Source organism: Python bivittatus, unplaced genomic scaffold (genome assembly GCF_059951505.1).
Source record: "Python bivittatus isolate LINGU-HERP-01145 unplaced genomic scaffold, Pbiv_v1 ctg000980_np1212, whole genome shotgun sequence".
NCBI classification, from domain to species: domain Eukaryota; kingdom Metazoa; phylum Chordata; class Lepidosauria; order Squamata; family Pythonidae; genus Python; species Python bivittatus.
In genome coordinates this window covers 52,165,523-52,190,164 of record NW_028277125.1, presented here as the reverse complement: position 1 = coordinate 52,190,164, position 24,642 = coordinate 52,165,523, and the positions used below count along the sequence as shown (strand labels likewise).

General features: G+C 37.0%; 1 protein-coding gene across 19 annotated transcripts in view; it reads right to left on the bottom strand.

The window, feature by feature from the left end:
• TCF7L2 (transcription factor 7 like 2) overlaps positions 1–22,376 on the bottom strand; it is a 208,590-nt gene extending 186,214 nt beyond the window's left edge. For 5 of the 19 annotated variants that reach the window (XM_015888115.3, XM_015888114.3, XM_015888120.3 and 2 more), the window contains exons 1-3: positions 21,511–22,371; positions 21,125–21,191; positions 20,806–20,930 (exon numbers count right to left, since the gene is read on the bottom strand). In XM_015888115.3, the coding sequence (XP_015743601.1) occupies positions 20,806–20,930; positions 21,125–21,191; positions 21,511–21,699 (381 nt within the window). In that variant the 5' untranslated portion in view covers positions 21,700–22,371. Of the gene's footprint in view, positions 1–20,805; positions 20,931–21,124; positions 21,192–21,510 lie in introns of all 19 variants that reach the window. The other 14 variants (XM_007428516.4, XM_007428520.4, XM_007428519.4 and 11 more) reach the window with 6 other exon arrangements.
• Positions 22,377–24,642: the final 2,266 nt, after the last annotated feature.

The following is a 24,642-nucleotide window of genomic DNA, read 5'->3' as shown; positions in this document are numbered from 1 at the left end:
CTGCCAGTCTGGGCAGAAGTTATATTTCATTCTCATCGGGGAGCAAGGAGGCTCCTCTATAAAACTACAACAAAATGCTTTTAATACAATACATTCCTAAGGCCATTTATTACAAAACTACTAGGTGCAGCCTTGTTAAATATTAGCTTGGGAATATATAAAATAAAACAATGACAAGGTGAAGCCATAAAGAGCAATATAGTAATCCAAACTGAAGAGTAATTTCCTCTCTCACAGGGAAGAACAAACTGTATTTTAGCCTTTAAAAAGTTAAATCAAGAACTGTTTTGGCATACCTGATAAATGTAGAAATAGATCCATGATGGCACAGTCACCTCCTACCTAATGATTCCAATAAATCCAAAATTTGAGGCTTTTTAAAAATCAAGTACGGTATTAACACCATGGAAATTTGTGTTTACTAAGTTATATGCCACTGACAAATTAAAAGTCTTAGTAAACAGAAACCAAGGAAACAATGTTACATGCCCACAGACAAACATTAATGGGGATATATTTTGGTTGTAATGTATACTATCCTAGAAATGAAATCATCTGCCTTCAAATGGCCTATTTAATTTTGTGAGTTTAGAATGGCAATTTTCAACCATGAAGCCATGAAAAGAGCATAAAGATTTCTCTACTCTGGTCCAGTGATCTTCAGTGAACTGGAGTTCCAGAAACTATAAGGCAACCATCCCACTCACTGAATTGGGAGGAAAATCTCTATCTGTGCTTTGAGTGTACAAGTCTGGAGCTGCTAAGTGTATACTTGTTACAGAAAGGTATTTGTAGCAGCAGCACAGATACACGTGGGTCCAGTCCAGATTAAGGTATTCCTGTTTTTGTTTTCTTTTGTTTGCCTTCTTCAACACAGAAGTCAAGTCAAAGATTTTTGATACTAAACAGAAAATGCTACTTTCCACTGAGTAAGTAGATAGAAGACACAAGAGATAATGCTACTTCTAGATACATTAGGAAGACAGACCTAAAATTTGGTTTCTGTTTTTCTAGAACTCTTGTTTTTTACTGATACAGGGAAAGGAATGAACCCATTATGGACACATTATGAGGGCCACCCAACCTGCCACTACCAACATTCTTGTTGGTTATGTTTACTGTAACATAGCTGAAGGACCCCAATACAGCCACTAATATGCATAAGTGTAGAGCTGCTCCATACAAAGAATGACCATGAGTTCAGCAGGATTACCTCTCACTTCCAGGAGATCTATGCATATATGTTGTGACCATTCCATCAGGACTTATTCAATTCTACACCAATATGAATTCAGTTTATTTGGTATAGAATAGGCCTGTACAACATCTGGCCCACGAAGCTGCTTTGTGTGTCTTGAAAAGTCAGAAAATTTGCTGCCACTGCCCCAAAAGATACGCTGTTGAGCTCCTCAAATGCCACCAGCCCTTGCTGCCACTGTCAGTTCCAGCACTGCCGCTGCTCTCCTAGTGGCCAACAGCTGATCGACACACCAGATATTCCTTTGTGGCCTGAAATTATTTTTAATTTACCAATGTGGCCTTTTCCATTCTAAAGTTGTGCAGGTCTGCACTTTAATAAGCCATCCAACCTAAATTGAAGGCCAAATCACAGTAAGTTCACTACTTCACAACACAATGTGAAGATTTGCTTTCAAAGCTGATGTATGCCAATCAAGTCTTCCGTAAAAGATTACAAATCCCTCACAATTTCCCAAAGTTAAACTGTTGACCTCTAAACATTATTATACTGTTATATCCAAAAGAAATATTCTTTTCTTAAATGGGACACAATCGTTTGATAAAGAAGGCTTAAATATCCATTTATATTTCTGCTTTTCAGCAAAGGTTCCTTTATAACATATGATTTGTGATTATGCTGATACATCTTCCTGCAAAGATATTTTGTTTAACTGAATATATAAAAATACTCCCTGACTAAATATCATATCCAGTGATTACTTTCAGGTTCCTTAAGTTTTGTTTGTTATAGCAAAAAATCTCTCTAACAGAGAAATAATTACTAAAATCCCTGATAGCATTCTTTACACATCAAACTGTACTTTGTTTCTAAATTGTTTTGTGGAAAAGGTACAATATCCCTTTTTTTTTTTTTTTAAGTTCAGAAGCTACAAAAATTAACTTGTCAAAGCAAGCATTCCTCTCCTCTTTATTAAAGATAATAAATTTACTTCCCCTATTCTAAATACAGAAGGAAGCAAGAACTGTCATTCCAGACAGCTGAATAGGATTTCTGAGATGCTTGCTGATGTGGTAGAGTTTTGATCATGTTGTGCATGCTTCTAAAACTCTTAAGTGCCTCAGAAGCATATTGGGGCTTGCATGATGAGATTAAGTACATCCCCTAAATTTAGAACCAAAGTGCGTGGAGGACATCAGCCCTGAACATTCGTTGGACCTTAACATTCTGTCAGAAACACAAACTCATCACTCACTGATTGGAGTTTGAACAAACTTCTGCTGATCACGGATTTTAGCTGGCTACAAAATTGAGCCAAACATGAAATATCTGCTAATTATCACACACTCAGAGTATAATTTTCACACAGCTGAAAGTTACATGAGGCTACTGAAGGGTGCATAGCAATTTAATTGAATATGGTGCAAATAATCTAAAGTTACTAATGATGTGAAAGCACAATAGCTCAAGGTAATTTAACTAACATGGAAACTATTCTATGCAATCACTGCAAATGACATCCCTGTAAGAAATGCCTCATGCAAGATATATTATTCAATCCTAGAAACTGAAAAGGACCTGAAAAACCTGTGTGTGCACCCAGGGCAATAGCCTCCACATATCATATATCCTACATAACCTACACGATTATAAGTCATAATTATGTTGCAATAAGAGAACAGGAGAAAAACATTAACCCAATCAGGATAGCCAGACTGAGTTTTCTTGCCCAGAAGAAAAACATTCTAATCAACAGAAATATGTAAAATATCATGGAAAAAGGCAAGAAAGAGAAAGTGCTACAAATAACATGCTAAGTGTTTGTATTTAACTGGCTACATTGCAATATATACTATTCAAGAGTGAATATCTGTACTTCTCATAAGACTAAAAAATACTAAGGTTATAAACACAATCCATCTAAAGGAACCACATATTTGGTCCTCTCTCATATTCAACATCTGTCATATTCAATTATTTATTTTTTTAATATTTACACCAGAGTTTTCTTTATTTCAAAGCATTGAAATACCAATGCAACATATAATTTCCTTTCTGTCCTGTATGCTTACGTGTGCATATACATAGCCTGAAGAGCTACTAAGAGAGACTGGAAACCAATGAACATACCAAATACCCTTCTCCACCATTTATTTCAAAGTAAGTTATTTCTACTCACAGGGAAAGAGACAAGTGAAAAGGAGAGGCGTGTACTGGCATTCTACATCTGTATGATTCTTCAAAATGTCTATGGATATAAGTCAGGCAATAGATGAGGAGACATAAACAGACCTTATATGAACTCATTTGAGATTACTGCACAAAGGCACTTAAGCTTGCAGTGAGCTGAATCATACTGTAATTTTCTTTGCCACAAAATGAACAGCCACATATGACTGATACTTATCAGCAAGAGAGTATGGGGGATTCTAAGTCACTTCTCCCTTGCCTCCTCAATCACATGAGTAAGGACCTTCTCAACTATGGCCCCGTTGCTGCCCTTTTTATATATGTATGTATGTATATTTTCTCAGGATTTTCATTTTTAACTTATTACATCCCATTGCCTTTTACATGGCTACTGTTAAGGATATTTTTTCTTACATTTTTATTACTGTAAAGTGAATGTTTTTATGCCTTGATGGTCTATTTTAAAAATTGAAACTTGATAATACATATATAACGTGTTTGCTATGCACACCATTGTTGTTCAGTGTTCTCCTGATGGTGGTCTCATGAACGCTGCCATTTGCCAATACAAGAGAGACCTTTAGTTCCTTAGATGTTACCCTGGAGTTCTTTAACACCTCCCAGAGTATTATACACCTTACTCTTGGTTTGATTTTGGTTGGTCAACCACTCCTGGGGAGGGTAACAATGGTGTTGAATTGCTTCCATTTGTACACGATCTGCCTGGCAGTGGACTGGTGGAGTCTAAATTCTTTGGAAATAGTTTTGTAAGCTTTTCCAGCCTGGTGAGGATCAACAACTGTTTTTTGGAAGTCTGGATTTTTGGAAATCTCCTATGTTCAAGCCATGACACACTTTCACACACTTGTGTTGTGAAGATCAGACTTTGATAGTGAATACCCAGAATTCTGTTCTTTAAATAAGGCATGGCTCCCACATTCGGACCTGATTAGCATCCCATTGGTTGAAATACCTGACTCTAATTTCCCCTTCAAATGAATAATCCTAGAGGTTCACACAGTTTTGCCATGCACAAATATGTACCTTTGGATCATTTTCCTCAATAAATCAATGAACAAGTCTAGTGTTTTTGTTTAGTCTAATGTCATTTGTTTAATTGGGTTCCCTCTGTCCAGTTTTAGGACTTGTGTGGAGAACAGATCATGTTTTAGGTCATATTTATGCAGAAATATTGAAAATTCAAAAGGGTTCACAAACTTTTAAACATTACTGTACATCTACCTCAAAATTGTCAAATGCTAATGCATTATGCTAATTCAAACTCTTTTTCCTATATGCATTTTACCCAACTCCATTCTCTCATATATAATGCAAAAGATGGATGCAGGAATCATCTCCTGCTAACCACTACACGAAACTACTGAAGAACGGGTGGAAAATTTCTACTGCCAAAGTATTATTGTTATTTATATATAATCACCAGCAACTGTAATTGGAAAAATCTCAAACAAGATGCTTGGATGAAAAGAGCTGTTGGGAATCAGTGGCATACAAATTTAATTAATAATAATAAGTCTATAACCTGACTTAAAAAGTAAAATGTCTATCAATCCTATGAAGAACATTTTTACAAGACCTGCCTGACACACTGGAGAGCTTTTTACTAAGGCTGCGCAAAGCCTTCCAAACAGGTCCTTCACATTGCAGGGTAATAAAACAAAGTGGTTGAATGTGTGTATACAACTGCAAAGGCATCCAGGATCAGCTAATTAAGCAGTCACACAAGCCTGAAAAAGATGTGACCATTTTCATGATTCAACAATGGATGCTAAAGGTATCTTTCAAAGGATCATCACAACCCTACTTTTTTATGTTATGTATCTCTCATTTTATAGGACGAACATCATTGACCTGAAATATACCACATGAGTGTGGAAAACAATTCCCAGAATTCCTAGTAAGCACTGCCCCAAAACGGCTGAGAATCCTGAGAACTGCAGTCGCAACAGAATATCTAAAGAATGTTAAGTTGAATAAGGGTTATTTGTTATGTTATTTCATATGAAGAATATGATGGAAAGTTACACTAAAGGTCCCCTCACCTTCAAGGATAACTAGACCTAAATCCCTTATTAAATTATTACTTTGGATATGAACATTCACATAAAACAGTCTGTTAAAATGTATTCCAATTAGCTGTACATATTTTGGTGTTTAAATTGAAGAATGTTCATTTACTACAGATTTGCAAATGGTAGAATATATTATTCCTAAGCTTTCAACACATTTTACTCTTACAACAAGGTAATTATTAAACTGAAAATGAGTAGGACTGACATGAAGGGTGTGTTTTGCGAATTAATTTCTAACAATTAACATAACGACAGACTTCATTTCTACTATATTAAGTTTTCTCATTTAGTTCTACAGGAGTTGGATCTTTGAAATCATCTACCTTATCTTGCTAAAATATAGGTCTACATTTGCTTTGGAAACCACTCAGATTTCCAGAGAAAAAAGCTACCCTTGTAGAGGTATCGCTTATCAAGCAGGGTTATTGTTATTCTTGATAAGATTTATCATTAAAATTAACTACAATGTTTAAGAACTTAGCAACATATTATTCAGGTATGTAATTCCAAGTAGCCTTGTATCTTGTTACAAATATTATACACACCTCCGCTTGCAGGTGTGTCTGAATCTTGGAACCTATTAAGCATATGATTCATAAAGCCAATTCTAACAGCAATAACTAATCTGTTCAACAACTGATTGGTTTATCACAAAAGGTGTGCAAGTTTAATAAAATACGTTCCTTAACTCTGATCCTGAAAGACTTCGCACCTTTGACAATATAAGTAGTCCTTCAAGTGCCCAATTTGAGGGAGTTGCTTGCAAAAAAAAATCCTTCCAACTACCAAATTGAAAATGAAGAAACCAAGAAATGCTTTTATGTGTTTCTTCTCTTTTTTATCACTTTGGGGTCAGATTTTAAGCATTTTAAAGTGGGATAACTGATTTTATGTCATTCCTGTGCTAAAAGTGGAACTGTATTGTTGTGACTGATTTTAAAATCTTTTATAAGTTTGTAACCTGCCCCCAAAATATGAAGTAGCAAATGGATTATTAACTACTTAATTAGCTAAAGAAATAAATATCTATCACTGGAAGGAGAAAAAACTTTTTTTTATTTTCAAGTGACAGGAAAAGTAAAAGCAAATATTGAAACTATGCCATGAGTGAAATCAAGGGAGAGAAATATGTTTGCCACTTTTACCATGAAATGTCCTATTTAGTTTACTTAGTTGCAGAAACCTTCCACATAATTTAAGGAATGACCACTCTGTGTACTGTGATAATAACACTCAGTAGAGCCTGGCTAAAAATGTATCAGTGACAGCTTCTCACTCAACAGCCTTCAATAATTGCAGGAAGTCCTTTCAAGAGTAGCAGCTTCCTCTCTTGAAAATTTTTTCAGCCCTCATTGTTCTCCTGAACAGCATGCAGTGGTGTATAGGGGGATGCTGAGACAGGGAGAAGGGGATATAAAATTATTGTACTGAAGCCCCTATAGGGCAATTCCTCACTCCCCAGAGCTCCTGTACCTCATTTTTTTTTTTCACTACAGTATGTCCTCAACAGTCCAAGAATGAATTGGTGGCACAGGTGTTGCAAGGTGAGTGGGAAGAAATAGATTCTGGAAGTTTCAGTGAAGCTCCTTGAGTTAATTTATCTCAGAATACAAATCACTCTAAGTAACAAAATTCCAAATGAAATCACTCCAAAAGGGAAAAAAAAAATGGTAGTGAGTGATAAAAGCTATAGGCACTTCCACAGTCACTGGCAAAATTCCTGACAGTTTCATGATAGGCAGAGTCAAAGAGATGAAGTTTCCCTCCCCAACCCACCACAACATCATGATGGATGGGAATATTTGGCACACTGACTCTGTACTTGTAATTGGTCAAGGTGCAGGGAGTCCAGAAGAAAGACACTGTAACTCAATGGTTAACCAATTAAAAATAAATACATTTGCAAGAAGACAACTCTTTTGACACATATCAACATCACCAACCTAGACCCAGAATAACAAACCAGAAAATTCTAGGATTTAATCCCAAAAGCCTTTCCTTATGAGAACGGCATTTCTACCTGCAACATTTTACCAACTGAAGAACTATCCATCTTTTATGAACTCCTCTGATACACACTTAAAATTGAGTTTAAAGCATAAGCAGCAGTCAGCTGCTCAAAGCATCAACAGCTTTAACACACAAAAGGAAGTAAATGACCAAATTCACTGACATGTCACACAGAGGAGGAAAAAAAAGTGACAACTTGGAGTTCATCAAAAACAAGGATAGTTAATGATGAGTAAGTAACACAAAACATGCCTGCCCTTTTTCACCCCATGCCCCCCTTCCCAAGTACATATCAATAGAAGCAGCAGTTGATCAGGAATGAATCATAGAGGGAGACATAAAGAGAGGGAGAAACAATCTGAAGCTTTATCTTCTGTCCTTTATAAAAGTTGCCACTCAGTTAATAGAGATTGCTCTAATTATTGTGACAATTCCACATCCGGTTCAAACAACTTGTGTGTTCTTGACAGGATTCTCCCCAAGATTGAATTTCTTAGCCTGAGAACTACTTTTGTCTAAAAAAGATACTTCCCTTTGGAACACAGAATGCCACATTAACAAACTGTCCTTCCTTAGAGATCCCTTTATTCTCCTTTTTTTTCAACTGCCAGATTCAGAGCTAAATGAAAGCTCGTCTAGGCTTTTCTCTCCACAAACTCCATAGATTCCTAGTCAATTGGAACACACAGTAGCACTGGAATTTCGTATTGTTAATTACACTGAATACCACCTAACAATATAGCACCCCTATTAGAATTCAAACAATAGTATATCAAATCCTACGTGTGTGATATGAGTTTACTTTTATTGCTGCAATGGAGGTATGAATAAATTAACCTCAATTCTTTTCATAAAGATAGTTTAACTACAGAAATTAGTAGTTAATTGAATTGTACCTCAGTTGAACTAACACAAAATTATTTGTACCTGTACACCCTTGAATACTGATTTCATGATGGCATTTATCAACCTAATCAATAATTTGTTTTAACTATGGTTTGTTGAACAAGTATGAAACAATGTTTTTCTTGAAGATGACCCAAATCCTCTTATTTTCTTTTTCTAGACACTGGTTTTTAAACTGTCGGGATTCTAAACTGCTTCTCCCCTGCATCTCAAGGACTTAATTGGGTAGGACACAAAACTAGACCAGGAATACTGTATCCCAAGAAACCACAGACCACCATAAATCACTACTTATACGTCATGCTAAACCATAGCTGAAATCAGTATGCCAGCAAAAATGGTAGCTTCAAATAATAGTTTACCTTCCTAAAACAAACCAAGATTATTCACTGATCCACATTTTCTTACCACTTGAAGCCCAAACATAGCAAATCATGTTATGGCCTGGCTTGTTCTTTCAGAATGCACTACTGGCACTCTATCAGTGATAATACAGTTTCAAGCAAATACTTCTAGCGAGAAGCATATTTGTATTACTATATTCTGACTTCTAATTTCAGAAAAGGACCAGGGAGGAGTTCTGTTCTTAGCTGGGAATAAACCTAATTATATTCACTATGGTTTTCTTCTGAGTTCTGGACTGCACTGTGAAATAGCTATGCCAAATGAATCAATTTCAGAAATAATTTCCATGACTGAATTGGACAAAACACTTAAAACTAAATTAATGTTATTAGCATAAGATTTCTTTCTTTTTTTTAAGAAAACACAACTGACATGAATTTTGTATAAGTGCACATTTATAGTACATCTAAATTAATCTGGAGTACATATTTTGATAACAAGAAAATACTTGCTTACAACATAAGATATGTTATCTTCTACCTAGCCACTACAGGCCTACTCAGTCTATATTAATGCAAACCATAGTTCAAATTAAATAAAAACCTTTAGCATATCATTGACCAGCATCAGACCATAGTACAGTCTTACAGAAGTGAATTTTGTGCTCATTTTCCCCTTTCTTTTTATATTTAATGCAAATGACTTGCACTTGTATGACTTGCATCTAGTATACAACCTAGAACCAAAAATACTTTCAAGTTAATATTTGGTGAATGCAAGTCAGTAACAGGTTTGTACCAAAAAGCAGAATGTGGTTTTACCAAAGCAAGAGGAACAGTTTTAAAAATCCCCCTTCATATGCAGACACGGGCATGAGGCCACGTGGCTAGTCCTGCTGTCCAATTCTGATCATTGAGCAGATCTAGACAATTAAAGGTTTTAAGTGTGGAGCTCCATAGACATCATTTTCCTTGTTTGTATGTCCAATAAGTTATTTCTTTATTTAAACAATTTATAACTTGCCTATTTCATGAAGATGGGCACATGAAAATATTAAAGCCTAGTAACAGAGGTCATAAAATCACTATTCAAGAATCATACCACGATGCAACCCAAAAAAAAACATTCCCTGTCAAATCACTAAGACAAAACAATAAGGCAGCTCTAATTTTTGTAGGGGGAATAAAATAACAATTATAGTTGCACTCGTTTGTATCCTCCTGACTTCTCCAATTTGAAGGCCTTTTTAAAACTAAAATTTCATACGAAAATGTAATAAAAATTAAGTATTTACCACTTACTTTATATATTTATTTTTTAGATTTTTTTAAAATCCTGCCTTTATTATTTTTTGTAAATAACTCAAGGCAGCGAACAAACTTAATTCTCCTTCCTCCTCCTATTTTCCCCACAACAACCACCTTGTGAGGTGGGTTGGGCTGAGAAAGTGACTGGCCCAAAGTCACCCAGCTGGCTTTCATCCCTAAGGCAGGACTAGAACTGTCTCCTGGTTTCTAGGTCAGCACCTTAACCACTAGACCAAACTTATTTTGTGTACCCCTTGCCATAACAACAACAATCCATAGCATAAACTTGCTGATCAAGAACGTTCTTCAACAGAAATCTCTGGATCTCTAGCCTGATGAAATTCAGTTTTTAGATATTCATTACTGTATTTCTTATTTGCACTCTTCTTTTCAGGCTGCTTATGTGATAACAGTCCCACTTAACACAGCACATGCACACCCAGAGTTGATAACTGTACATAAGACTTAATCACTATTATCAGTTTTCTGAATATTAAGTACTTATGTTGCCACTTGTTTAATTGCTTGTATACTTCAGTGAACTAGTTTTCAGCCACTGATCCATTCTCATGAGCCAGGTGATTGTCCATGCATGCAGGAGGTGGGGCTGAGGCAGTGAGCAGGCTTTTGCCAGCTGACTGGCAATGCATGAGGAGAAGCATAGTTGAGGTAGCAAACAAGATCACTTGTTTGCCTCCTCAAACTATGTTAGCCCATGTGGGAAAGTGGGGCTAAGGGGGTGGGCAGGCTATCAACACTTGTAGGAAGGTAAAATGGAGGTGGTAAGTAGGCTCTGGACTGTGAAATTAGAGGGGGCGTGGTGGACCAATTGGCCCATCTCTTTGGGCCACCAGAGGTCCATGGACCACATTCTGACATCATTCTATTATATGTTTTCATTGTTTGACTATACACCCTACATAACCAATTTGGCCTGAACTTCAATTATGTGTAGATTATTTATGTTGTAGAACAGGGTTCCTCAACCTCAGCAACTTTAAGATGGGTGGACTTCAACTCCCAGACTTCCCCAGTCCACCCATCTTAAAGTTGCTGAGGTTGAGGAACCCTGTTGTAGGAGGGGAACCTTGTTAGTCAAGGAAAGCAAAAATTCAGAAGACATATAGAAGCACTTTTTTCCAACTTTATTATAAGGCATATGCTTTTGTGAGGTGCAGCTTACTTCATTAGATACAAATTATTTATATTACCAATAAGGACTGGCTAAACACAAATTCTGATATGAAAAAAAATGCTATCCTCATAGGATTTCATTTCATTTATTTATTCAAAAGATTTGTATGGCTGCCCATCTTGAAACAACTCTGGGCGGCTTTAACAACAATTCTGGGTGGCTCACAACATCTTTGTCATAACATAGCCCTGCTCAAACTTGAACCATTGAAACAAAATTCTTGTTAATGATAGGCCTATCACTGGCTAACATCTTGGTACTGCATCAAAAGTCCATCAGTTCACTCTGGAAAAGGCACAATTAAGTAGAAGCTGACATAATCAGGACTCTAAAAAAAAAAAAAAAAAAAACTAGTGTCCTTCATTTGAAAACACTGAATATGCAATTTCTTAAGATTACTCCTGATCATCCATTTTAAATACTAGCCATGAAACTGAATATCCCCAGTTCCATGTTCCATCCAATATTAATTAAAATTAATAATAATCAATGATCTAATTCAGATTTCACAAACCTAATTATGCAAATCATGCTTCGGAAATGTTAATAAAAGCTTGTTGATTTGGACATTGTGGCCAACTATGCTTAGAAAAAAAAGTAAACAATAGTACCAGTGCATGTGAGAATATTACAATCTTGCTGCATACCTTTAATCTCTAATGATTTGACAGACTGCATTTAAGATATCTGAGTTAGTTCAGTGGCAACAATTATATAAGAAAAGCCTTTTCTATAGAAACTCAGAAGAAAGAAGCTAAATTAAATGCAAATTCACCTATTGTTACTGATGCTTGGCTTATGCTCCAGAAATGCAGATTTGCTCTTCCTTATTCTTTATTCCTATACCTTGAATATTTTGGTATTCCATTTTCTGCACCACATTAGCAGTATGCTATAATTTGAATGGTATGACACTGAACATCCATTGACTGAATCATTAAACCTTAATCTGGCTGTCCTACTTTTTAAAAAAACAACAACAAAAACCCAAAAGCACCTTCACACATATATTTGAAGCAGCCTTTCTTTCTGAAATCTTCATTTTTATAAGGGAATAATTTTCAGCCAGCAACAGGACAAGTCCCAATTTAAATCCAAATGATTTCAGCTAGTCTGTTCTAAAATGTGGATTTAGCTTATTATATAGTAATACATTAAATTTACCAGAGTTATCTCAAGGGATATCATCATGAGGTTTTATTGTAAATGGTATCTCTAACACCAATGGTTCAAAACATTTCCTGGTTTTCAAGCTACTTTCAGATATTTCAACTGATTTTCAAGGAGTGATATGCCATAAGTGAAGATGCATATTATCTTCTCTATTCTGTGGTTTATTGTAACCATATGTACCAAGGTACACACAATTAGTTCTAATTTGCTTAAAATGTGGATTACAGGTTGCCGTTGACTTACAACCATTTGTTTAATGACTGTCTGACGTTATGACAGCACTGAAAAAAGTGACTTATGACCAGTCCTCATGCTTACGACCATCACAGCATCCTTGTGGTCACATGCTCAAAATTTGGGTGCTTGGCAATCATATATGAAGTCATATATTTATGACTTCAGCATCCCGGGGTTGTATGATCGCCATTCGCAGCCTTCCCAGGAGGCTTCTGACAAGCAAAGTCAATGGGGAAAGCCTGATTCACTTAACGACCATGTGATTCCCTTAACGGGTGCGGCAAAAAAGGTCACAAAATCGGGTGCGCTTCACTTAACAACCACATTGCTTAGTGATGGATTTCCAGTCCCAATTGTGGTTGTGCGTCAAGGACTACCTGTACCTCCAAACCTGAGTTTAAAACCCAGTTTACAGTGGATTTGTTAACCATAGTTTGTAACACCCTTGATTTGTACTAACCATAGTAAACTCAAATATCTGAGAAGAGCCAAAATATTGGATATGGAGAAGTATTGGTTCAAGTCCTTGTTTAGTGCATACTTTAAGAAAAAGGTAGAATGCATATGTAATAATTTAATATATAGTAACAAACCTTTAAAATGTAAAAAAAAAATCCAATAATGAAATAAGAAGAGTCACAAAAGAGGACATCAGAATTAATCCATTATTGATTCTTATCATCTGAAAATGTGCACAACTAAGCATTCATTGTACTTTAATCTATGTTAGTTCAAAGAAGAATGTTTACATTTCTAAAGATACTCAAGTATCACCAGGGATAAGAAAACAACATAATACACTCGGTTAACATTACTACTAAAAATGTTTTCACTACTAAAACTGCTATTACAACTATAGTTTACAGTCTTAAATTATGTAACTATATCTATGTAACCAATTCAGGAAGCAAAATACACTGATGCTACAGTATTTGGCTATCTAAAACAGGGTCTACATCAAACTAACAAGTAGTTGTAGATAACTAAGAGGCAAACAATGGTGTCATTGAGCAACAACATGGCCTTTATGTTTCACCTATTCTAGCAGTAAGTTTTAGTGAAGTTGGTAGACTTCTGGGTATGCAGGGAATATAAAAATGCATCTTTTATGGAACTGGCAGCAAATTCTAAGAGATACACAACCTTATTATATCTTTCACTAAAAGTTTTGCTACAGAAATATTTTAAGAATCTCTTTCCTAATTAATAGCAGAGAGATGATCTAATTATTATGTGTATCTTATGTAAGAAAAACCATTGTTTTTCAGTCATTAGCATTACTAATTAGGATTAAGTGTACCACTGTCCTCAAGTTAATGTACTGGAAGACAAAATGATAGCTAAAACCAAGATCCATGGATGTATTTTGTGTTTCATAATATTTATACTGATCCTCTTTCTCACTGTACACATACACACACGCACACACACACGCAGAGGACCCCAGTCGGACTGTAGCCTACATCTGCAATTCATTGACTTTACAATTTACCACATGTTGAGCTGGAGAGGTCTTAGCTTCATTTGAATCATTGCACAAATATGCAAGTGATTTATCGTTTTAAAATTGAAGACTGTAGAAGAACAACTCCACTTTTTCTGCATATTATCCCTTCTGGCAGACTCAGAACAATTATGTACTAATTAAACTCTGTAAATGTGCTGTACCCTGTTAAGGCCAACCAGGCTCCCAAATTTCACTACAGTTAGCAAGTTAACTCATTCATGGTCTGACTATAAAAGAATGTGAATCATGGTTTTGAAATACTTAAAAAGAGCAGAGCCAGTGCCAACCTGAAATGAAACTGATAGATTTTTCTTGGGAAACAACAACAACAAAATTGATAGATAGCCTGCTAAAAGGTACTACCTTACTAACATTCTAGTAAGAGATGTAGAGTTAGCCCAAGAGACTAATAAGTTGCAGAACTCTGTTGGTTAGGAATATTCATAAACCACTGTCCTAGATACCTTGAGCATTTACTATTTAAAGTTGTACTTAAAAAAAAAAATTACATACACATGGGAGGAAAGATGTGTATTTCTTCTCCTAAGATTCCTTTCCTCAAACTTATGTTATGAAAAAATACCACACTAAATTTATTTTTTATTTATATATCACATTTATATAGCCCATCTCACACAAAGCGACTTTCAATAAAATGCATAAAATATGCATGTATATGCACAGTCATTTCCAGAACTTTCTTTAAAACAGATGAGCTCTTAGATTGCTTATAAATGTTGAGAGAGAGAGAAGCATCAACATACTCGATTAAGAGAAATACAATCTTATATTTAAAAGCAGTGAAAACATTCACTCATTCAGTCCAGACAGATTTTGAAGGGGCCACTCAAGTGATATTCTTCTTGGTTCCAAGACTTTCCTGACACATAAAAACTGATGAAGCCTAGATCTTCGGCTTCTGTTTTAGCAATGTTTATTAATCATACATATATTTTCCAAGCATCCCTACACGTTGGCATTTCTCATTAGACAACCAGGTATTCTCTCAAGTCAACTAGATTTTTATTGTATTCTTTCTGAGACACACTTTTTGAAAAATCTATTCTGTTTAACTCATTACTTGGAAAAAAAAAATAAGATTAGATGTCATTTTTTAAAAGGTGGAGTGAAGTGGGGCGAATTTATAATTAGTTTTTGAAATCAGCAATATTTATTGGTTTGTTCTCTGGGTATTTTAAATTATATCAAAGCTTTCATTAAAGAAAAAAATAGCTAAACATTCTATTCAAACACAGTTTCAAACACTGATTTTTTTATACTAATTATTTTTCTTCTACAAATTATTTTTCTTAACATGAAACATCAAAACGTTGAAGATTATAATGCATTTCTTTGGAGGTGTTCTGTGAAAAGTTATTCTGGGGTTCCTACCTGGAGATCCTCCACAATACTGTAATAAAGAAGGCAGCCTATCCTAGAGATCTGCTTAACGTTCTTCAGATTGTTCTTCAGCATCGAAAGAGTTAACTTTGCATCCTATGAAAAGGCTGCCCCACATTTAAGAGAACAAGCACTAACCCCCCACTCTCCCCAAAACAATCCAAGCTTTTCATGGGTTGATTTCCCTAATTCCCCCCACCTCTCCCATCTCTTATTGCTTATAATTAGTGAAAGAAACCTGACCCACTGCCAGTGTCTATGGACCTTGGATATTATAAGGCCAGCGTGGCGTCAAATATCTTAACATTCATAAGTGTTATGGGCTGTAAATAAATCCTGTAGATTTATGACCCTTCAGTGCCTGCCAGCAAATGAATGTGGCACATTTCTTTCAGCAGACCTGTGGAGGTACAAGTTTGCCTTTGGTTGTAAAGTTAACCATTTCCTTACCCAATCACGAATTGGTGGCCAACATTCTGCTTGCATATTTGCTATAGCTCAGTACAAAAGGATCATGATAATGAAAAATAAAAAGTTTGGGAAAATACAGACTTTCTGACTATGCAAACAATAAAGCAGCTGCCACTGCAGCAGTTAAAAGTTTTGCAGCAGCAGAAGACAAAAAGACCTCACCACAGGTAATGTGTAGGAAGAACACTCCAATTCCACCTCAAACTCTAAATTAAAACAAAAAACATACATCCATGGTTTCTGTGAGAGTTCTTTTGTTGGCAACTATATTCACTTTAGCTTAAAGAATGTCTATTCTGTTCTTCTTTTAAAGCTAGAAAGTATGTTTCAAGAGCAGCCATGAATTGCTGCCTTAGTGTTTTTTCAACTTCCACCCCCATCCCTCCAACAATCACCTCTTCTCTATTTAGGGAAACATTTGTTAAATCCAGGTTGTCTCATGCTTAACAGCCATAACCCAGCTTCCACATAACTGCCAGACAGCTGTAAATGGGGGTTGAGCAATTTTAGTCATGGTATACATCTATGCAAAAGAAAAGAAAGAGAATTCTGCAGCTGTCTTTTTTCTACCCTGTCTTTAAAAAACAGAAAGAAAGAAAGAAAGAAAAAATAATAATGTTCCTAATGCATGAACCCTAGAGCTCTTTAAGGTAAAATACCAAGTTTGGCAAGCTAATAATCTATGTTTTAGCATAGTTTCCTAACAAAAAAGTAATACTTGGGACGTGAAAATAAAAAGGTGGTTAAATTTTGCCTTCATTAAACATAAAATCTAACCTTCCAGAGTGAGAAGCAGGCTCGTGCATTGGTTCCCTTCTTCAGCCTGACTTTAAAAAGAATTCAGATGAGAGAGGTTGAAAGAAAATTACTCAGATAAAGTTTGCAAAGCTATATCTTATACAGAAACAGCATCCTAACCATGCTAAGAACTGAGAGAATCATAGACAATGTGCTTAATTTCACTGGTGTCAAAACAGCTTATTTCTACACAGTCCAAGAGGAGAAAACACTTTTTCCATTAAAGCCATAAAAAAGTGAATGGTTCAATTCAGTGAACAGCTTATCCCTGCCACGAAGCCCAGAACTCACTGACATTTGAAAACTAGATGTACATTATAAACATCCAACTACCACCTTCATCCTTATTTCAGAAATCAAGCTTCAATCTAAAGATTAGCAATGAACCAAACCTTCACACTTGAAGCAGAATTTTGAACAATGTAAAGCTATAAATATTTCTAAAGGAGTTGAAAAACAAATTAGCATAAATACCAAGGAAGGGTAGGAACACCTGTTCTTTTTTTCAGCATGATAAGCATTTCATTGTTCTCTACTTAAAATGTAATGACCAGCGTAATTACAGTAATATTACATTGTACTGCAGAAGCTCAGATTGTCGCAGTTTTGAAAACTGTTGTCAAAACAATTCATGGCAGGAAAAAAAAGGGGGGATCCTATTAACTCTTTACTCTCCAGCATCTACATTCTTGAGTTGAAGATAAAGGAGTGTAATTCAGAGCATTAAAAAAACGAATTATTTGTTACATCACAAATAATTCCCCTATTTCCTACATGTTGATAAAAATAATTATTCTGAGAAATAAAACCCAATCACAAAAACAAATGTAGGAAAGTAATACATTAAACAAACCTTCAAAGTAATGATAATAGTAACTTAATTTTAAAATAATATTAACATTAAAATTATATTTGTAAACAGAATCATTCTGTCTACTTAATTGCTTTACCATTAATTTCTTAAATTAAGTTTCATGTATTATTCTTGTGGCATCCATTTTCATGGAAGTTAATTCTAAATGCATTTTTTAAATCTTTAATACAGCCCTATTGGTTCTCTTAACAGCCAGGTATATTACTCTGTCAAAAGCATAATTATTATAATGCAGAAGAATCTTTGAAAAATATAACTATTGCTGTTAAGTTTTGCATACTCTTCAGCAACTGAACTATCACTTGTCATAAGAAAATTTAGATTTTAATCCCTTTCACACTTACCTGGGAGTAAGTCCTATTTATTTTTTACAGGGCTTGCTTCTGAATAGACATTATCTAGGACTGCACTGTTAATGATTGCTTAAAACCACTTACATTTGTACCACAAAAAAATCATAGATCAGTGTTTCTATAAATCAATTTTAAAATAGCAAAGGACAAACATTTTTCTAAATAAAAATAAAGCCCCATATCTACAGTGAAAAAGGAAAATAATTACACAGATAAACTTTTAAAAACAATAGTACATTCACTCAAAATGGGAGGATAGTTCTATTTATATAATTATTAGTTATTTACTTACACTCTGAATTGCAAAAACAATACCCTAATTATTTGAATGTATCCTGAACAGTACAACATAAAATCAATTGTCTAATAATTTTAGTCTGCCACAAAATAAATAATGGATTTTCTTTACATCTATAATTTAAGTTGCATGAGAAAAAGAAAAAAGAAACTGAAATATACAGCTGGCTGACATGCAAATAATAAAATTGTCTATTGAGGATGGAAAATGCCTTTTCAATCATGTGATGGCAAAGAACAAGGTCACCTGTTATACCAACAATAAAATAACAGATTTTATACAAAGCACTGACTCCTTAGAAAGGGCTTTATTACTAAGTGATTTTTTTCTATTAACAGATAACTATTTAGGGCCTGATCCAAAGTCTATTCAAACATCCATAGAAATAGTCCCCATTCATTTCAAAAGAAGATGGATCTAATCCAGAACAAAAGTGTGACTAGATAAAAATACAGTATGTATAAAAGCAGCAATATCCTTTATTATATGGAAAAGGGAATTTGTCTCTAAGCTCTCCAGCCAAATAAATTTAAATGTTCCAAATTATTTCTAGAAACTCTGTTGGGGAATAAAGTTATGCTGTCATAGTATACAATTAAATAGCCACAAAATAGCCACAATTTTGCTGCCAACATATGGCACCCTTTACCTGTCCCATCACCTCTCCAATTACATATTTAGTCATGTTTTCTTTCTATTATACCAAAACTGTGGTTACAAATTATCTACTTGCTTTGACTATGACCCCTAAAATACAACAAATTATAAAATATATTCACTAGGTTAACCTCATCCTTCAAAACATTTTAAAATGTACATGTAGACACTGTTTGGTCATCCTTGACCTCTATAATTTGTAATCTGATTTTGGTCTCTAAATAAAAACAAGTCTGACCCTGATATTTTAAAATGCATTGAAAATATCTCCTATTCTAGACTGGAATTAACAGGAATCCCACATGTATTTAACAGTGGATTTATGATTCACCATTCATGTCTTATACTACCACTATAAAAGGAAAAGGTAACTTGAAGAAACCAGAAGAAAGGAAGTAGGATAGAAAACTTAATTTAAAGATTAAACAGAAAACCTAACAACAGATTGTGTACGAATTCTGCATTCCCTGGGGGCACTGTAAGTCAATTTATAAATAATAGTGATAAAAAGTTTATTTTACTTCTAGGAAGAACAAGTAGAGTTGGCATAAATCTATTAAGTTATATAAAATAGTAGCCAACACTTTATATCTATGAAGAGCTTTAATAAAACAATCTAATGGCCACAGCAACTTATTTTCTGCCACGCCTTCTGATCTTTCTGCCACACCCATAAAAGTATATATCCTTCAGTAAGAGTAATGTACGTATGCTTGTGATTTAAAATATTCCATTCAAGTAAAGGCTTGTTCCTTTATTTAATGCTTTTGCTGAGGTTTGATTCTGTTTTTAAGAAGAAGAAGAAAAAGGTAGCGTGCATTTTCATAAATCCTGCTGACTCGGTGTGACTCTTCCTGAAGCCACACACAACTAAGAGAAAAGGACAGGAAGATTGCTTGAGATTTTTACTTTGTAAAGAAAAAAAAAGCCGTTTATTCTACTAAGGCAAGACAGGATCATAAAAGTGGTAATGTATATAACTGTGTCATAGTTATATAATGCCTGTGACGTCTATATCCTTCATTAAAAAACAACAACTGTGCCTTTTAAAAATGTCGCCTTGCAAAGGAATGCAAATAACGTTTTCCCACTCCGAAAAGACAACACAATCTTCTCAAGAAATACTCAGAAACAAAACAAAACAAAATTGGAAGGGGAAAAACACAATAAAGCAAGATGCTTGCAGTTAAACTGCCATCTGTAATAAATTTAAAAACAAGAGCCCCTGTAAAGTGTATACATAAAAGATACAATTTAACACCAATTAATCATTCAATGGCAACTATCCCAGTAAATTAGTACGTAACTCGGAGAGGTTAGGACAGCAAATAAAGGGTTAAGTGGGAGGAAAGTAAAGGGGGAGGGGAGAGAAAGCAACCCAGTCGCCTCTCAAGAGGGCAGGAGAAAACAGAGCGCTATAGAAATCCCCGAGTTTGTGGAACTTCGAGCGCAGGGTCTGGGGCTGAGAGCCGAGAGGGAGCTGAACGTACCGAATCGGGTTTCTTTTTTAAGTCATAGGGGCTCAATCCACACCTCCCCCTCAAACTGAAAGTAAAGGAATAAACATGGCGAAGTATAAACAAACCTCTCTCTCCTCCCTTGCCCGCCCCCCCTGCCGTCTGCGGAACGCACAAAAGTTTTGGAAAGTTTCTGGCCGTGCCATGGCCGAAGTGGGAAAGAACGGGCGGGACAGGCAGGAACCACTGGGGGCTTTGGGAAGCGGTGGAAAAAAAGGAGGGAAGCGCAGGATCACAGCGGGAAAACCGGGAAAGGAAACAAAAAAGTCACTCACCGTTCTCGCCGTGGGCGAAAGGGATCCATTGGGGAGGTAGGGGCTGCTCAGGTCGGGAATCATTATAAAGGGATACCCAGGGTATGGTGGGCCCTTAAACAACCCTCCATCTTGCCTTTTCGCAGCTAACATGGCGGGGAAACGAGGAGCAAGGAGAAAAATAGAAAAGGGAAGGGGAATCACAGTTAGAAAGTGTTTCACAAAACCAAATTAAAACTTAATGTACTTGAATCGACAGAAAACGCAGGAGAATTTCACATCCGCCTCCTCCCCACGAAAGGAAAAAAGGGTGGCTGGAAAAGCGTAGAGAGCAACTTACCTTCCTCTAAACTTTCTCTGGATTTATCTCTGAAACTTTCGGACCGAGGCGGAGGCCGCCTCTCCGCCTTAAATCAAGAACGGGGTGTCGGGGGGGGGGGATCATGATAACAAAAAAAAAAAAAAAAAGCCAGCAGAAGAATGGATGGAAGAGGTAGGTTGGTGGGGGAGATACGGAAGAAAGAAAACAAGAGAACAAGTTAAAAGTTTGTGCAAAACATAAGGCAAAACATACGGCAACAGAGCAATTTATGACGGGGAAAAACCAAGTTGGAACTCAGTTGCGCTCTACCCCCCCTTTCCCACTTTCCCCCCTCTCTTCTCCGAGAATCCTCCCGCCAAAGTTGAGCAAGGCAGGTGTGCTTCAAAGGGGGGAATGTTTCTTACCTCCGAGTCAGAGGAGCTGTTTTGATTAGTTTCTGATTCATTGACCAGAGACGATTTGACGTCCGCTAAATCCCTCTCTGCCGAAGAATTCTCCGAGATCTTCTCTTCTTGCTCCCCTTCGTCTTTAAAAGAGATCAATTCGTCGTTTGCCCCCAAATCGTCCCCTCCACCGCCATTGAGTTGCGGCATTTTCTTCCTGCCTTACCCCCACCAGCAGCAATTTTGCAAGGACAGAACGAGGGAGAGGCAGAAAAAAATAAGGAAAGAAAAGGGGGAAGGATTTTTTTCTTAAAAAAAAAGCAAGACAGAAAGAAAAGGGAGAAGTTTGTAATTTTAAGAAGAGTCCCAGGTGAAAGTTCTTTTCTCCTTTTCTTTCCTCTTGGGGAGGGGAACAGAGGGGGGAGGAGGAGGAGGAGGAGGAGAAGGAGGGGAGGGCAATGTCCCTGCTCCTTTCCTTTTGCACCAGTGACTTTGGGTTTCTTCTTTTCCTTCTTCTGGATTTTTTCTCTCTCTTTTCTTCCGATGATCAGATCAGCATGTAAAGCGCGCACACAGACACGCGGGCAGAGACACAAAAAATTAATAAGAAAAAAATTATATAACGAGGGAGGGTTAAAACGGGGGAGGGGAATTATTTAAAAAAATGGTAGCAAACAAACCAAACAAATCAGCTGTAAAAATGGGAGGGGGTAGAAGCTGCAGATATAGGAAGCCTGTGCCGGTCGGATTTGAGTGAGTTGAAGTTAGACTGAGAGCTTTTCAGTTCAAAGGCGGCGCTGATTGACAGATAGAAAAAGGGGATCGAAATCCGGAGGAACGGAGAAGTCTGGGATCCAGGATTATTGACAGGGAGAAAGAAACACTGGGCACTTAATGAGATGCAGGAGGGGCGGGGGCTCCCTGGTGACGTGTGCATAAATAAACAGGAGGAGGGGGTAACGGAGAAACTAACAATGATCCCTTTTGGAGAGAGCGGGAAGGGGGGTCCGCGACGAAGGCAGGCAGGCAGGCAGGCGGGGGGGGAACAGGCTAACAGAGACAATGCAGACAGGCGAGGAGGCGAACCTGTCAGTTCCAACCGAGCGGGCCAAAGCGAACAAAACTCGGGCTGCATCAAACAAATTAGGGAAGGGGAAAAGGCACTCGTTTCAGTAGTGCGTTTGCACAACCGCCAAGGCATGAAAGCAGCTCTTCGTATCTGCGTGCCCGCACTTGGTTGCGCACTCAACTTTCCGGCGCGGTGTAGTGAAATTTTAGGGTTGCATCCGATGCACTTTTACCAGGAAGTGATTTCGGTCCTCTGGGACTTCTTTCCGAATAAACATGCACGGGCTTGCGCTTCAGTCCCTGAGATCATTTCGCATTTTATTTTGCGGGGGTGGGGGTGTGTGCTCTTTTTAACGGCTGTAAAATGTTTTTGTTTCTCATCTGCAGCCAGAATAGTGTTCTCAGGCTTATTTTTCCCCATTTTATTGCTGAAAGAGGAGGGGAAAGCGAAGAGAACTCCGGTTGTCGTGCGGCTTCCAAATAGTTTTGTGCTGGGTTTGAAAGTGTTGGGGGGCGGGGGCCCCGGGCGCTGAAGTGCAGCCCGAGCCCGAATATCTTTACTCGAAAAGAAGCCCCGCGATTTCCGCGGGGGATCTTCCCAGTTAACGCCTCTGGGACTTGAGTCTACCGCGGGGTTACTCGAACGAGAGTTCCACGGGGCTTACTCCCAAGTAAGCGCCCAAGCCCGTAGCCCCAAGAACCGCAGGCAAAGTGCGCCAAGCCTGGCTTCTAGGGATCGGACGCCGATGACCAAAACAAGGGGAAAAGGCCGGCTTAGAACAATCCACCATTCCTGGGATGGTTTGATACATGGGTAGGAAGCGGATGAATGGACGGGACTAGTTAATTGCCCCGCGGGAGAGTCGAGGACAGTGAGACTTTTTAGAGAGAAGCGCGAACTTTCTGTTTTCTTTCTCTTCTGCCAGTACAGTATTCCTTCTGCTTCCCGCCATCAGAAAAACTCCCAACCGAAGGCAGAATGGCTCTTAAGAAGAAATACTGCTGCGTGTGTGTGATCCAACTGTGTGGTCCCCATAGCTGGCTAGTAAATGAATTGCCAAATATAGATTATTGGGGGAGGGGACGGAGGCTGGGTCGTGTAGCTCAGGAATGTGGAACACTGCATTCTTCTGCAGTTAGTGATCAGCTTAAACTGGGCAGCAGCAGACGAACGTGGCTGCTAAAAATGACATCTGGCACCCGATTCTACTCTGTTGATGAGTGGAGTAAAACAAATTGATCTTCCAGAGTGACAAATTGTAACAATGGAGGAGTCAATTGGAAACTTTAACATGGCCAAGGAACAAAAGTAGCAATGGGAGAGAGGGAGGCAAGCGAGAAAGACACACACTGAGTAGATTCAAGGGGAATTAGTAAATTGCCTCATAGAAATAGTGTCAAAAAGCAAAGGAGGGGCTGTTTTAAAAAGCAAGCGTTTTCCAAAATGTATATAGCCTGCTGCTCTAAGGGCCACTGGTGCTCTCAAGATTTCCAAAACAAAGCTGATATGTCATGCAATATTTAGAGAGTTTAGAGGGAAGAGAGATACTCAGTAAACTGTCTGTTCTGGGAAAAAAACAATAAAAAATAAACAATGCAGAGATTGACATAGCTATACCAACACTAAGGCATTATAGAAAATCACATAGTCATTTGCACTTTAAAGGAAAAAATGCAGGCAGTTTTAAAAAAATAATTGCAACTTAAAATAAGCAAAACAAGAAGAGAGGAGGAACATAAAAAGAAGTAAAACAAATGTGTACATTTAATCAGACTGGATTGCATAGGACACAAAGAAAAGGGCTAATTACTCTCAGCAGGTAGGAACTAACCTTCAGACTTCATAAATAAGTAAATCAGTGAACAATGTCTAAGTGGGAAGATGGAGACAGAAAAGGATTACTCAAGACATCCAGGAAAAAAAAAATAAAACACTTCTCTACATATGGATTTAAGACTTTCTTCTGGGTTTTCCTTTCAAACATTATAAAAATAACTGATACAGGACATCAATTTTCCCTGATCAGCAATGGTGTTCTCAGTAGGGTTGAAAAGAAGTGAAAGCATTGTAATTGATTTTATGGA